At 38.0% G+C, this 16,222-nt stretch overlaps 1 protein-coding gene across 3 annotated transcripts in view; it reads left to right on the top strand.

The window, feature by feature from the left end:
• Positions 1-14,707, top strand: part of CUNH6orf118 (chromosome unknown C6orf118 homolog) — a 29,451-nt gene extending 14,744 nt beyond the window's left edge. The window contains exons 7-11 of one of the 3 annotated variants that reach the window (XM_058430877.1): positions 2,540-2,721; positions 10,932-10,985; positions 11,092-11,147; positions 12,519-12,619; positions 14,656-14,707. In XM_058430877.1, the coding sequence (XP_058286860.1) occupies positions 2,540-2,721; positions 10,932-10,985; positions 11,092-11,147; positions 12,519-12,612 (386 nt within the window). In that variant the 3' untranslated portion in view covers positions 12,613-12,619; positions 14,656-14,707. Of the gene's footprint in view, positions 1-2,539; positions 2,722-10,931; positions 10,986-11,091; positions 11,148-12,518; positions 12,678-14,655 lie in introns of those variants that run through there. The other 2 variants (XM_058430875.1, XM_058430879.1) reach the window with 2 other exon arrangements.
• Positions 14,708-16,222: the final 1,515 nt, after the last annotated feature.

Genomic DNA, 16,222 nt, shown 5'->3' with positions numbered 1-16,222 from the left:
GTAGAAAAGGGATGAGGTGGAGGTCACTTCTTTGGCTTGACACTCCTTTTTGCCTCTTTGAACTCAGCTGATGGTTTTGGGCTGAAACCTTCAGCTTAGGTTAAGGCGGAAAACAAATACTTTATTTTGTAGTTTCTTTCAGTTTGTGTAGAAGCTTAACTATGACCATTTCTATCCCCTTAGCTAGCTCATCATGTGCCTACTTAATTTCCCCAAATTTCAAAATTTAATGTCAAAGTTTCTCCTCTTCCAAATTTGGCAAAGTTGAATGATGGCAGTTGCTTCCATCTTGTTTACTATCTACAAGGAAGGGTTATTAATATTTCTAACTCCTTTGTTCCTATCAAAAAGTAGTAATTGTTTTTTTTCTCAAAAAATTAAGTCTCACCATTCTAATTAGTATATAACTGTGCTGATTGATGACAAATTGGCCTTATCAGTGGATCACTTGATGTCTCCATTTCCTTTCTGTACTCCTTAAATGTTGATATTCTTTGGATTCCAGCATCTCTTTGGAAGAGTTAACATTTTTTTAAATTTCAAATCTATTTTACCTGCTAAAAACCCTTCTTTTTTTTGCTTGAGATCTGTATATCCAAGTGCCTATTAGACGTGGCCTCTTGAGTGTCCCATAGGTATTTCAACATGTCCGAGATTAAACTCATCATCTCCTTCTCTAAATTGGCATCCCCCTGGCTATTTCAGTGGATGGTATCACCAAACACATGGAGATGAAAGCCATAAAACATGTGCCAGGCAACTTTCACTCTCCTACCCCTCAACCTCTTCCAACACAGCTTGAAATAAGTGGCCAAGTTGGGATTGAAACCAAGTTCTTTCTTACCTCCATGCTTCGTTGAACTCATTGTTTTCTTTCTAACTACAACTGAGCTAAAACCTAGGGCTTATTTTTTTTATTTTTATTTTTTTATTATACTTTAGGTTTTAGGGTACATGTGCACAATGTGCAGGTTTGTTACATAAGTATCCATGTGCCATGTTGATTTCCTGCACCCATTAACTCGTCATTTAGCATTAGGTGTATCTCCTAATGCTGTCCCTCCCCACTGCTCCCACCCCGCAACAGTCCCCTTGAGTGTGATGTTCCCCTTCCTGTGTCCATGAGTTCTCATTGTTCAATTCCCACCTATGAATGAGAACATGTGGTGTTTGGTTTTTTGTCCTCGTGATAGTTTACTGAGAATGATGTTTTCCAGTTTCATCCATGTCCCTACAAAGGACATGAACTCATCATTTTTTATGGCTGCATAGTATTCCATGGTGTATATGTGCCACATTTTCTTAACATTGCCTTCTCTACATTGCCAGATCTAGTCAATTACTATGGTCTGTTTTCTTTTTCTATTTCCTAAATAGTTTTTTTGTTGTTGTTGCTGTTCACTTCTCTTCATGCTGGGGGTGCTATTCTGATATGGGTTTGGCTCTGTGTCCCCACCCAAATCTCATCTTAAATTGTAGCTCCCATAATTCCTATGTGTTGTGGGATGGACCTGGTGGGAGATAATTGAATCATGAGGACAGTTTCCCCCATACTGTCCTCATGGTAGTGAATAAGTTTCACCAGATCTGATGGTTTTATCAGGGGTTTCCCCTTTTGCATATTTCTCATTCTGTCTTTGGCTGCTGCCATCCATGTAAGATGGACCTTCCTCCTCCTTGCCTTCTGCCATGATTGTGAGGCTTCCCCAGCCATGTGGAACTGTAAGTCCAATTAAATCTCTTTTGTTTGTAAATTGCCCAGTCTCAGGTATGTCTTTATCAGCAGCGTGAAACAGACCAATACATATCCTGACCTGATCAACCTGTGTGAATGATTGCCATAGCTTCCCAACAGGTCTTTCTGATTCTAGTCTTGTGCTGTCTGATCCACTTTCAGGACACAATTTCACTGGAGACAGTGATCATTGTCTGATTGTATCTCTCCCCATATCAAAAGCCCTCAACATCTTTGACTGATTTCTTAACATAGGTCACAAATCTCAGATCTGCCCCCCGTTTCCCTCCTAGCATTGTCCCTCAATGTCTAAATTCTGTCTTCTGCTCCCACCCAAAACCTTTCTGCTTGTCTAACTTCTCTTTATCCTTTGTGTTTCAACCTAGCCACACTTCTCTTGCAAAGTCATCCTTGAGCCTTCCTCATGCTGTGTCTGATGTTCTTGCTTTGTCTTACCGTTGCAACTTCTACTCTGCCACTGTCACTTTCTTGTTGTTTCTTGTTGGTCTGCACTGCTAAATCACACACTCTGGAAAAGGCTAATTCACCATTGAACCTTTCTACCTACCCCGGTGTCTGCACAAAAATGTGTTCAACAAATATGTATTGATTAGAGGAATGAATTAAAGGAGGAATACCCTCATTCTTGGGTCAGATTATTTTTATTGACATGCTTCGAGTTTGAATTATATTTTATAGTTATATATACTATAGCATACATAATATTGTTTATAATACATAATGCTATTAATAATAACTGAGATATTAAACATGGTAATACTTTGTTTTAAAAAATATTTCCAGAATCATCTGAGAAACATATAATTGATGAAAACCAACTTACTCTTATTGAGAAGGTTGAAAAGAAGAGGTGTGAAATACTCAGCAAGTGGGATGAGATACAAGCTCTGGAAAAAGAAATTAAAACAACTTTGGTTCATACTGGAATTTCAGATATCACTGAGAATAGGATTAAAAGCATAGAGGTATGCAACTTATTTATTTAAGTATTTACATTATTCTTTTGCTTGAAGACCTTGGCAAACACATGAAGTAATGTGATTTGGTAATAGGGTAAAAAAATCATAAAATTTGGCCCAAATATACTTTTTATTTCAAAATGTTTGTAGCAAATAATCATAATAATTAAGAGATCCATCAAAATAAGAAAAAAGGAAAGTGATAAAAAATTTTATAGATTTCTGTTAATAGCCAAAACCTAATTTTTTTTAGTAACGTGGACATACAGAGTGGAATAATAGCCATTGAAGACTCCAGAATGTGGGAGTGTGGAAGGGGGATGAGGGATGAAATACTACCTACTGGGTACACTGTACACTATTTGGGTGGTGGTACACTAAAGCCCACCATTACACATATATCCATGTAATACAACTGCACTCATACCCTTAAATCCATAAAAGTTAAAAAATTTAAAAACATACTTTTAAATTGTGTGGAATATAACTCAGTGTAACCTCCAGTTGTAGAGTATATAAGAAATACATGATTTTTTAACTGTGGTTCTATAGTTAAATATATTTTTCCAGCACTACTTGTATTCTCTTTAGCAGAATTATAGAGCATATAGAAAGGTGTTGGTGGTCCAACCTTTTTTATGAAAAAATTATCTCTTTCTCTTTTCCAATCATATGTTCGGATGTTCTTTTTTCTTTTTCTTTTTCTTTTTTTTTGGAGGGGGGACATGGCTGTGTGCCAATAAAACTTTATTTACAGAAACAGGTGCAGACTGGATTAGTTTTTTGACCCCTGTTTTAGAAGAAAATTATTTAAATATAGAGGAAACGCTGTGGTTTACTGTTGTAAGAATGAAATATTACTGGATGAAATGGATGAAATAATTGTACTGATTCTAGCCTTATTTTAACAGGCTAAGTTTTTACATTTATTTATTTTATTTTTTATTTTTTTCTATTTTAAGTTCCAGGGTACATGTGCAGGATGTGCAGGTTTGTTACACAGGTAAATGTATGCAATGGTGATTTGCTGCACCTATCATCCCGTCACCTAGGGATTAAGCCCAACATGCATTAGCTATTTTTCCTGATGTTTTACCTCCCTTCACCCCCCTGACAGCCCCCAGTGTGTGTTGTTCCCCTTCCTGTGTCCATGTATTTTCATTGTTCAGCTCCCACTTATAAGTGAGAACACGTGGTGTTTGGTTTTCTGTTCCTGCGTTAGTTAGCTGAGGGTAATGGCTTCCAGTTCCATCTGTGCCCCTGCAAAGGACATGCTCTCTTTCCTTTTTATGGCTGCATAGTATTCCATGGTGTATATGTACCACATTTTAAAAATCTAGTCTATCCTTGATGGGCATTTGGGTTCATTCCATGTCTTTGCTATTGTGAATAGTTCTGCAATGGACATATATGTGCATGTATCTTTATAATAGAATGATTTATATTCCTTTGGGTGTATACAAAAGGGATTTGGGTTTGCTGGGTCAAATGGTATTTTGAGTTCTAAATCTTTGAGGAATTGCTACACTGTCTTCCACAATGGTTGAATTAATTTACATTCCTACCAACAGCGTAAAAGCATTCCTGTTTCTCCACAACTTTGCCAGCATCTGTTGTTTCTTGACATTTTAATAATTGCCATTCTGACTGGTGTGAGATGGTATCTCATTGTGGTTTTGATTTGCATTTCTCTGATGATCAGTGATGTTGAGCTTTCTTTCATATGCTCGTTAGCCACATGTATGTCTTCTTTTGAGAAGTGTCTGTTCATGTCCTTTGCCCATTTTTTAATGGGGTTGTTTGTTTTTTCTTGTAAATTTGTTTAAGTTCCTTGTAGATTGTGAACATTAGACATTTGCCAGATAAATAGATTGCAGAAATTTTCCCCCATTCTGTGGGTTGTCTGTTTGCTCTGAGGATAGTTTCTTTTGCTGTGCAGAACTCTTTAGTTTAATTAGATCCCATTGCCAATTTTTGCTTTTGTTGCAATTGCTTTTTCATGTTTTCATCATGAAATCTTTGCCCATGCCTATATCCTGAATGGTATTGCTTAGATTTTCTTCTAGGGTTTTATAGTTTTGGGTTTTACATTTAAGTATTTAACCTATCTTGCTTTATTTTTTGTATAAGGTGTAAGGGAGGGGTCCAGTTTCATTTTTCTGCATATGGCTAGCCAGTTATCCCAGCACCATTTATTAAATAGGGAATCCTTTCCCCATTGCTTGTTTTTGTCAGGTTTGTCAAAGATCAGATAGTTGTAGGCGTACAATCTTATTTCTGAATTCTCTATTCTGTTCCATTGGTCTATATGTCTGTTTTTTGTACCAGTACCATGCTGTTTAGGTCACTGTAGCCTCGTAGTATAGTTTGAAGTCAGGCAGCATGATGCCTCCAGCTTGCTTCTTTTGGCTTAGTGTTGTGTTGGGTATAGGGGATCTTTTTTGTTTCCATATGAAATTTAAAATAGTTTTCTTTTCTAGTAATGTGGAGAATGTCAATGGTAGTTTAATGGGAATAGCATTGCATGTATAAACTACTTTGGGAAGTATTGCCATTTTCATGATATTGATTCTTCCTCTCCATGAGCATGGAATGTTTTTCCATTTATTTGTGTCCTCTCTGATTTCCTTGAGTAGTGGTTTGTAATTTTCCTTGAAGAGGTACTTCACTTCTCTTGTTGGCTATATTCCTAGATATTTTGTTCTCTTTATGGCAATTGTGAATGGGAGTTCATTCATAATTGGGCTCTCTGCTTGTCTGTTGTTGGTTTACAGGAATGCTTGCAATTTTTGCATATTGATTTTGTATCCTGAGACTTTGCTGAAGTTGCTTATCAGCTTAAGAAGCTTTGGGGCTGAGATGGTGGGATTTTCTAGATGTAGAATCATGTCATCTGTAAACAGAGACAATTCGACTTCCTCTCTTCCTATTTCAATGCCCTTTATTTCTTTCTCTTGCCTGATTGGCCTGGCTAGAACTCCCAATATTATGTTGAATAGGAGTGGTGAGCGAGGGCATTCTTATCTTGTGCATGCCAGTTTTAAAGAGGAATGCTTCCAGCTTTTGCCCAGTCAGTGTAATATTGGATGTGGGTTTGTCATAAATGGCTCTTACTATTTTGAGATATGTTCATCAATACCTAGTTTTTTGAGAGTTTTAAACATTCAGGGATGTTGAATTTTATAGAAGGCCTTTTCTGTGTCTATTCAGATAATCATGTGGTTTTTGTCTTTAGTTCTGTTTATGTGATAAATTTTACCGATTTTTGTATGTCAAACCAGTCTTGCATCTTGGGGGTGAAGCTGACTTGATTGTGGTGAATAAGCTTTTAGATGTGCTGCTGGATTCAGTTTGCCAGAATTTATTGAGGATTTTTGCATTAATGTTCATCAGAGGTATTGGCCTGAAGTTTTCCTTTTTTGTTATGTGTTTTCCAGGTTTTGGTACCAGGATGATGCGGGCCTCATAAAGTGAGTTAAGGAGTCCCTCCTTTTCAATTGTTTGGAAGCGTTTCAGAAGAAATGGTGCCAGTTCCTGTTTGTACCTCTGGTAGAATTCAGCTGTAAATCCATTTGGTCTGGGCTTTTTTTTTTTTTTTTTTTTAATTTGTGGACTATTTATTACTGCTTCAATTTCAGAACTCATTATTGGTCTATTCAGGGATTCAACTTCTTCCTGGTTCAGTCTTGGGAGGGTGCATGTGTCCAGAAATTTATCCATTTGTTCTAGATTTTCTAGTTTATTTGTATAGAGGTGTTTTAGCATTCTGTGTTGGTTGTTTGTATTTCTGTGGGGTCAGTGATGATATTCCCTTTATAATTTTTTATTTTGTCTATTTGATTCTTCTCTCTTTTCTTCTTTATTAATCTAGCTAGTGGTCTATTTATTTTATTAATTGTTTTTCGAAAAACCATCTCCTAGATTCACTGATTTTTTAAAGTTATTTTTGTGTCTCTATTTCCTTCAGTTCTGTCATGATCTTGGTTATTTCCTGTCTTCTGCTTGCTTTGGGGTTTGTTTGCACTTGGTTCTCTAGTTCTTTTAGTTGTGATGTTATATATTGATTTGAGATCTTTCTAGCTTTCTGATGTGGGCATTTAGTGCTATAAATTTCCCTCTTAACACTGCTTTAGCTGCATCCCAGAGATTCTGGTATGTTGTCTGTTCTTATTAGTTTCAAAGAGCTTCTTGATTTCTGCCTTAATTTTATTATTTATCCAGGAGTCATTCAGGAGCAGGTTGATCAATTTCCATGTAGTTGTGTGGTTTTGAGTGAGTTTCTTAATCTTGAGTTCTAATTTGATTGCATGTGGTCTGGGAGACTGTTTGTTATGATTTCAATTCTTTTGCATTTGCTGAGGACTGTTTTACTTCCAATTATGTGATTGATTTTAGAGTAAGTGCCATGTGGTACTGAGAAGAATGCATATTCTGTTGTTTTGGGATGGAGAGCTCTGTAGATCAGGTCCACTTGCTCTGAGCTGATTTCAAGTCATGAATATCTTTGTTAATTTTCTGTCTTGATGATCTGTTTAATATTGACGGTGGGGTGTTAAAGTCTCCCACTATTATTAGAGACTTTGTAGGTCCTGAGAACTTGTTTTATGAATCTAGGTGCTCCTATATTGGGTATGTATATATTTAGGATAGTTAGCTCTTCTTGTTCAATTGAACCCTTTACCATTATGTAATGCCACTCTTTGTATTTTTTTATGTTTGTTGGTTTAAAGTGTGTTTTGTCAGAAAGTAGGATTGCAACCCCTGCTCTTTATGATTTCCATTTGCTTGGTAAGTTATCCTCCACTCCTTTATTTTGAGCCTATGTGTGTCTTTGCATGTAAGATGGATCTATTGAATTCAGCCACTGATGGGTCTTGACTCTTTATCCAGCTTGCCATTATGTATCTTTTATTTGGGGCGTTTAGCCCATTTACATTTAAGGTTAATATTGTTATATGTGAATTTGATCCTGTCATCATGATGCTAGCCGGTTATTTTGCACACCTGCTAATGTAGTTGCTTCACAGTGTCATTGGTCTTTGTGTTTTTGTAGTGGCTGGTAATGGTTTTTCCTTTGCATGATTAGTGCTTCCTTCAGGAGCTCTTGCAAGGCAGGCCTGGTGGTGACAAATTCCCTCAGCATTTTCTTGTCTGAAAAGGATTTTATTTATCCTTTGCTTATGAAGCTTAGTTTGGTTGGTTATGAAATTCTGGGTTGCAAATTATTTTCCTTAAGAATCTTAAGTATTGACCCCCAATCTCTTCTGGCTTGTAAGGTTTCCACTGGGAGGCATGCTGTTAGTCTGATGGATTTCCCTTTGTAGGTGACCTGGCCTTTCTCTCTGGCTGCCCTTACATTTTTTTCCTGCATTTCAACCTTGGAGAATCTGATGATTATGTATATTGGCGTTAATCTTCTCATGCAGTATTTGACTGCAGTTCTCTGGATTTCCTGTATTTGAATGTTGGCCTGTCTTGCTAGGTTGGGGAAGTTCTCCTGGATGAAATACTGAAGTATGTTTTCAAACTTGGTTTCATTTTCCCCATCTCTTTCAAGTACCCCACTCAGTGGTAGTTTCAGTATTTTTACATAATCCCATAGTTCTCAGAGGTTTTTTTTTTATTCCTTTCATTCTTTTTTCTTTAATCTTGTCTGCCTTTCTTTTCTCAGCAAGATATTCTTCAAGCTCTGAGATTGAAGAATCTTGGTCTATTTGGCTATTGATACTGGTGGTTGCATTGTGAAGTTCTTGAGTTTTGTTTTTCAACTCCATCAGGTCATTTATGTTTCTCTCTAAACTGGTTATTCTGGATAACAGCTCCTATAATGTTTTATCATGGTTCTTAGTTTCTCTGCATTGGATTATAACATACTCCTTTAGCTCAGTGAAGTTCGTTATTGCCCACCTTCTGAAGTCTAATTCTGTCAGTTCATCCTTCTCAGCCTCAGCCCAGTTCTATGCCCTTGCTGGAGAGGTGTTGAGATCATTTGGAGGAGAAGAGGCACTCTGGTTTTTTGAGTTTTCAGCTATTTTGCATTAATTCTTTCTCATCTTCATGCACTTATCTATCTTTGATCTTTGAGGCTGCTGACCTTTGGATGGGGTTTTGGTGAGATCTCATTTGTTGATATTGTTGTTGTTGTTGCTTTCTGTTTGTTTGCTTTTTTAACAGGCCCCACTTCCATAGGGCTGCTGCGGTTTGCTGGGGGTCCACTTCAGACTGTATTCAGCTTGGTCCCTCTAGCACCTGGAGGTGTCAGAAATGGAGGCTGCAGAACAGCAAAGATTGCTGCCGACTCCTTCCTCTGGGAGCTTTGTCCCAGAGGAGCACCAACCTGATTACAACAGAAACGCTTTTGTATAAGGTGTCTAGCGAGCCCTGTTGGGAGGTCTCACCCAGTCAGGAGTGCTTAACGAAGCACTCTGGCTGCCCCTTGGTGGAGCAGGTGCACTGCGCTTAGGGGAATCCCCCTTGTGCAGACTGACTAGACTCTTCAGAGCCAGCAGACATTCTGTCCATAAACCCCTGCTTGGGACCCAAGACCCTGATGGTATGGGCTCACGAGGGGATCTTCTGATTTGTAGGTTGCACAGATCTGTGGAAAAAGCATGGTTTCCTGGGCAGGGTAACACAATCACTCACCGCCTCCCGTGGCTGGGAGTAGAAGGTCCCCCTGTGGCTCCCAGGTGGGCCATCTCTTTACCTTGCTTTTTCTTGCTCTCTGTGGGTCGTGACAACCCCCTACTCAGTCCCAATGAGAGAACATGGGTACTTCAGTTGAAGGTGTAGGATTCACTTGCCATTTTCATTCTTTTCTGTGGGAGCTGCTGACAGCAGCTGCTTCTAGTCGGCCATCTTGGCACCTCCCTGCAGATTTTCTTCGTGTTTTTTGTTTAGGGTTTGATCTCCTTTATTTCTTTCAGAAAATAAATGTCCTCAGGACAAGCATCAATTTATAATTGCATTTTAAAACGGTAATGGGTTCTAAATTTAAATATTAAAGCATGATATAATGTCAGAACAATGTAAACTATTCTTTCATAATTAAAACCTCTTTAGATAAATCAAATCTAAGAAATAGGAAACTCCCTATGAAAATTTCATATCACTAATTTATATTACTTTAACTACTTCTTGTTTATATTTGGTTGCTTAATTCAAATACTGGAAAATACAATAGAATTGCCATTGTTATTCTATTATGTAATTGGTATCTGATTCTAGATTTCAAATAGACCATTTCCACCCAGGAAAAAAAAAAGAGCTGAATGTATTGAGGATTTACAATGTATCAGACACTTTTATGAACATTTACAAAATATAATTTCGTTTAATTTGCAGCAACCCAAACAGCTAGCTGCTATTATTAATCCTCTTTTTGAAGTACAGAAATGAAGCACAAATATGCTAAGTAACTTGATTGAGGTCACAGTTAGCAAGCAGTAGACTTAGTATTGAAACTCCGTCTTGGTTCTTAATGATACCCCATTCAGCCTAACTGTTACAATTGCTAATACTTTTCAACATATGTAATATCTGAAAGAGCAAGTCTTTATACCCTCCGCCCATCATTATTTTGTTCACAATTATCCTGTATATTTTCATTATCACTATTGACTAATTTTTGAAGTTCTGATAATAATACTTTTGGTATTTTAAATTTATAAATGCATTTGGGAGAAAGTGACAGCTTTACAATATTAATACCCCTATCTGGGATTATTTTATACTTATTTAATTTATTTTTATAACTTGGTGAAAGATAATTGTGTTTGCTCTTATGAGTTTATGGGATGTATTACCATTATAACTGGTAATTTAAAAAATTCCCCTTACAGTTTATAATTGGTTATTGCTGATATATATGTGATTTATTGATATTTGTATTTTTATATTTTTCCAGCCCCTTAACAAATTCTATCATTAGTTCTGAAAAGTGAAGAACTCTTCACTTCTGGAATTTCTCTAAAATTTTCTGATATTTTGAAACATCAATTTCCTCCTCTCCTAGTTTTTTACCCAGAGGACCAGGATCTTTCCTTCTCATTAATTGTCCTTCATTTTATGCTTTGTTTCTTCATCTGTTTTTAAGTAGTGTGCTATTGAGTACTCTTGAAATTATAACATCATTCACATAATCTTGTTAAATAGAGAAAAATAGTTAACAAATATTTTAACCAAGTATATTGCTTTTAAAACAACTTCTCTTCCAGCATGAAGCTATAAAATTGGAAACAGAAAATATGATTTTAAAGAAGAAAATAAAAGTAAGTTTTTTTGTGTGTGAATCAATGTTTACCAATGAAAATATTTACTCTAGTGCCTGCTTGTCCTGTGTAATAAGCATGACCAACTGATCGTAATTCTTTGTAGGTTACTGAAAACCATGTGAAGCAGATCATAGGAAAGATCAGTGAAGAGAGGCAGGAGTAAGTATTGACATCATGATAAAAGAACTAGAGCAGTATCATGCTGTTCTCAAGATCAGTTATTTAAATCTAGATTAGACTAGACAGACCTTTGAAGGGTTCACACTCATGAATGCTTACATGAAATACACATGTTGCATTCTTTTCTGTGCTTTGGAATGCTCAGTCTAAGATTTAGACCTCAATCTGTGCACTTTATTTAGTCATATATAAATGAATTTATTGGATAAAGCTGGAGGTGAGGGTGAATTCACATGGGCAGGAATCAGGAACGTGGGAACACATGGCTTTATTTTCTCCAATTATATGGCTTTTAGTGACGTTAAATCTTTGAAAACTCCTATGCGTATATTACTCTGAAAATTCTAGTTTAAAAAGTAAGTAGCTGATTTATATCGTTTGTTTATAACTAAACTTAAAATATTGCTATAAACATTATTATTTACATTATAAGCTTATACTTCACACAGTTACTTTTCTTTGAGTTGGTACTATAGTTTGAATCTCAGAATTTGGTATTATTAAGAGCAATGGAAAACCATATGATGATTTAAATAGGGAAAGGCTTATTTGTATCAACAGGAAAAAGATTTTTAGGTGTAGGTGGCTTGGGCTCAATGACATCATTCAGGAAGTAGGGCTCCTCACCTTCCTTCCCTGCTTTCCTCTGAGTGTGGCAACTGCCTCCTCAGGGTCTCAATATGACTGCCTTCAGGTATTAACTGGGTCCACATTCCATGGATTAAGAAAGGGAAAGGTGAATGACAGATGGCAAAGAGCTTCTCATTTTGAGGCTTTCCATTTTATTCAGGAAGGACAGTTCTTTCCAGGTGCTCCCCCGCACATCTCATTGGCCAGCACCATGGACCAAGGTCACTCTCAGCTGTAAGAGAGGCCAGAACATAGAGCACCCCACTCTCCAGCTTATGGGGCAGAAAAAGCCATGGGAGAAAGGGATTGGATAGAGTCCTGAGCGAGCCATACAGGTGGATCTAAGATTTGTGGTTCCTTGTATCATGTTGGGTGTTCTTAAAAAGAGGGAATAGAGTTACAAATACAAAACTGGGGAAGCACCTCCCATGGCCTTGGCAATGAAAGTAAATGGACTCAAGTATATCATTACGTTCATGGTACACCTACTTCCCATGCCACACTATATGCTACAGGGGAATCCATCTATCTATTTAGAGAATCTGTTACATTCAAGGCCAAAACTCCCTCAAAATATCTGTTTTAAAAAAGTAAATTATTACAAAGTCTCATCTTGTCTGTTTTTGGGTAAATGTGTCTAAAATGCTTATTTTGAAATTTTATTTCATGCTTAATGTGTTTTTTTCTAACCTATGGTATTCATTTCTTATGTATTTTAAGGGTCCTTTGGAAATTTATCAAGGAATTTGTAAAATCAGAGGAAACAGAAGACAACACTCAAGCGGCTGAACAAACGGCCAGTGAAAATTCTTAACTTCCATGTATGTAGCATGGGTATTTGCAGACGCATATACATTCATAAAAATGCATTTCATTTCATCAGCTTTAATCTCTAGTACAATTAATGTGGTATATGTATCCTACTCAGGATACTGAAATACACACATGCATACACATGATTCGTTTCTACTGTTGCATACATATTTACAACAATCTAGTTCTTAACGTATGTTTTACTTTCATTTAATAATGTTCAACTGTGGAAAATACTTTTTAAGAATAAGGAATTCAGCACTGCTTGAATGCAGCTCAAATTTATTTATTTGCCAACACAGGTTTACATATATGCATTTAATGAAATTTGATAGTTAATTAATTCCATTTAATTAAATAATCTTTACTGATTGAAAATGATACGGTGCTCCAGAAACCTAACACTAGCATTGTGTTTTGTACTGCATCTATCTTGGCTGATTGTGATCCTGATGACAACGTTGTGACTTAGGATTTTTATTTATTCCCACTTTGCCTATGAACTAGTCTAAACATCTAGAGTAAATGCAAGCTTGATTTCTTTGGACAATCCTATATAGCGTGATTTTTCTTTTTTACTTTGAGACAGTCTTGCTCTGTCGCCCAGGCGGCACGATCTTGGCTCATTGTAACCTCTGCTTCCTCGGTTTAAGCAATTCCCCTGCCTCATTCAGCCTCCTGAGTAGCTGGGATCACAGGTGTGTGCCACCACACCCAGCTAATTTTTGTATTTTTAGTAGAGACATGGTTTCACCATGTTGGCCAGGCTGGTCTTGAACTCCTGACCTCAAGTGATCCTCCCACCTTAGCCTCCCAAAGTGCTGGGATTACAGGGGTGAGCCACCACGCCTGGTCTATAGGGTGATTTTGAAGATCAAATGTAAGTGGTAAAGTACACATATGAGGGATTCGATCCTAATTTGTAGAGTTTGAGGTGAGAGACATAGAGAGAAAGAGAGAGGGAGAGATTGGCTTTCTACAGATCAGGAGGTCATTGTCAGGGAGGTGTGCTCCTCAGATTCTGTTTAAGATCCATTAGTTCTTCCTGAGGAATGACTTGCTCTGCTTTTAGAGGTAAAATTGTGGCAGCTACTGAAAATGTTTCCCATATATAGAAATCAGCTGGACTTTATTAGCGTACGTGGAGTTCTCTGTGTTCCAGTTGCTTTCTATTGGTTATTCATGTCCACTGGGTACCATCTCTCTCATACAGGAAGGAGAACTGATATATGAAGTGCTGAATTGATTAGCTTCAACTACCTTGTAAACGATGGAGCTGGGATCTGAACCCAGGTTTGGCTGACCCAGTTACTAAACTTTTATCACCAAATCATGCTGCATCATTTACCTATATGACCAGGAGGGATATAGGAAAATGAATGTATGCATTGCCAAACAGTGGCATAAAGACCATTAGAACTAAAATCAAACAAACAGTGCTGAATTTATTAGCTTGCCAAACAGGAGAGAGCCGTATACTCAAGAGGTTCAGGGAGTTTCCAGTTTGAAAGAAAAGAGCTGGATATAGAGGGAAAAGGGGTGCATTATTCCATATTAACAGGGCTTTAGGCAAAAGGGGTGCATTATTCCATATTAACAGGACTTTGGGCAAAAAGGATGCGTTATTCCATATTAACAGGGCTTTATGCAAAAGGGGTATATTATTCTATATTAACAGGACTTTAGGCAAAGGGAGGACATTATTCCATATTAACAGGGCTTTGGGCAAAAGGGGTGTGTTATTCCATATTAACGGAGCTTTAGGCATTAAATTTGAAATGGATTTGTGGTGGAGGTGAGGGGGCTGGAAATTACTTTTTTTGCATTGGCTGTTATTCTGGCTAAAGTCACGAAAGCAGAGTTTTCCAAGAGATCTGAGGAGGGTTATAGTAAAGCTTTGTCGAGATCAAAGTCCTGTGGCAGGTGCTTTGATATGTGCGTTCTGGGAACTCATAAATTTTTCCTCTAAAAACAGATGCGTAATCCTACCATTTATTCATTTATTTATATACATTCATTATATTAACATTCAAGTATATTTCAGATTGCCAGTAGTTGGATGTATTGAAATTAAGAAGACATGGTTCCAATCCTTAGGAAGCTTAAAGTTTGTTGTACAGACCTGTGAGAATAACAACAGCAAAAAAGCATGAAGAATGCAGATAAGCAAACTTTTACCTACTGCCAGAAGAAATGTGACTTGATAAGGACATTTAGCGAAGTAATTTGACAACAAGCTGCGTGGATCACTGAGTATGTGTGTGGGTTCCCAATGTGGCCCAGCCCCCCTTGCACTTAAGCAGGACCATGTAGCTTGTTTGGGTCAATATGGGTTCGTTGTGATAACGCATTATAAGAAAGAGGGTGAGCTTATACAGACAGATCAGCTTATTTTTAAAAGGAAATAAAAAATACAGTCAGAAACTTGGATCTCTCAGTGTGAAAAAAACTGACTACATTTAGCCCACAGATTTAAGGGTTGAGATTTTTAAACACCTGTAATCTGATTAAATGTCTGAAAGAGTAGATTACAGGTGGGGACTTTCCATTAAAGCTCTGCAGCCTAGGGAGGGTGTCTTTGACTTAAAAGTGAGAGATGAGGGCCCGGCACAGTGGTTCATGCCTGTAATCTGAGCACTTTGGGAGGCTGAGGCAGGTGGATCACAAGGTCAGAAGTTTGAGACCAGCCTGTCCAACATGTGAAATCCCATCTCCACTAAAAATACAAAAAATAAATAAATAAATAAAAATCAGCTGGGTGTGGTGGCAGGTGCCTGTAATCCTAGCTACTTGAGAGGCTGAGGCAAGGAGAATTGCTTGAACCTGGGAGGTGGAGGTTGCAGTGAGCCAAGATTGCACCACCGCACTCCAGCCCAGTCGACAGTGCGAGAGTCTGTCTCAAACAAATAAACAAAAAAGAGTGAGAGATGAGAAATGGGAATGAGAAAGCAAAGAAAAAGATCTGAGAGCTTCGCTAAGTGAGCTGTGGACACACGGAGCTGACGGCGAGCAAAGAGGCTGGAAGGCTACTGAGTTTTCGAAGGACTTCTACTGCCAAGGAAATCAAGGTAGGAAAAGTCCATTATTGTTCAAAACCTAAAACAATCCTTGGTCCCCGACCTCCCGTGAGGATGAGGAGGAAGGAAGTTGAAGAATCTGTATGTCTCCGCGGCGCATTCCCCAAGGCCCGTTTCCATTTCAGATGGGTCCCCGGGGAGACAAAAGAAGCCCAGCCTAGGGACAAGGACAATGGAGAGGGGGCTTCATCCAGAGCCACATCAGGGCTTAATAACCAAGGAGCACTGACTGCTTCTTGCTGGGGGCCCCCGACAGTGTCTTCACGACAGGGCTTTAGAAATTTTACAGGCCAAGAACTGCTGTGTGGTGGGGGTGGGGTTAGTGGTGGTAGAGATAGAGGTTATGGTGCTGGTGCTGGTGTGTGTGTGTGTGTGTGTGTGTGTGTGTGTGTGTGTGTGTGTCTTACGGTGCTGGTGGAGATTACAGGTAGGGAGAGCAGGACTTGAAAGTAGAGATATCAGCTGGAGGAGAGAAGGAGTTGGTGGTACTGATTGTAAGTGGAGAGGAACAGAAATGAAAGACAGAGATAGAAG

Source organism: Hylobates moloch, unplaced genomic scaffold (assembly GCF_009828535.3).
Source record: "Hylobates moloch isolate HMO894 unplaced genomic scaffold, HMol_V3 SCAFFOLD_2, whole genome shotgun sequence".
In the NCBI taxonomy this organism is placed as follows: Eukaryota; Metazoa; Chordata; class Mammalia; order Primates; family Hylobatidae; genus Hylobates; species Hylobates moloch.
Note: the sequence above shows the minus strand (reverse complement) of the source record. Positions and strands in the feature narration are given on the sequence as shown.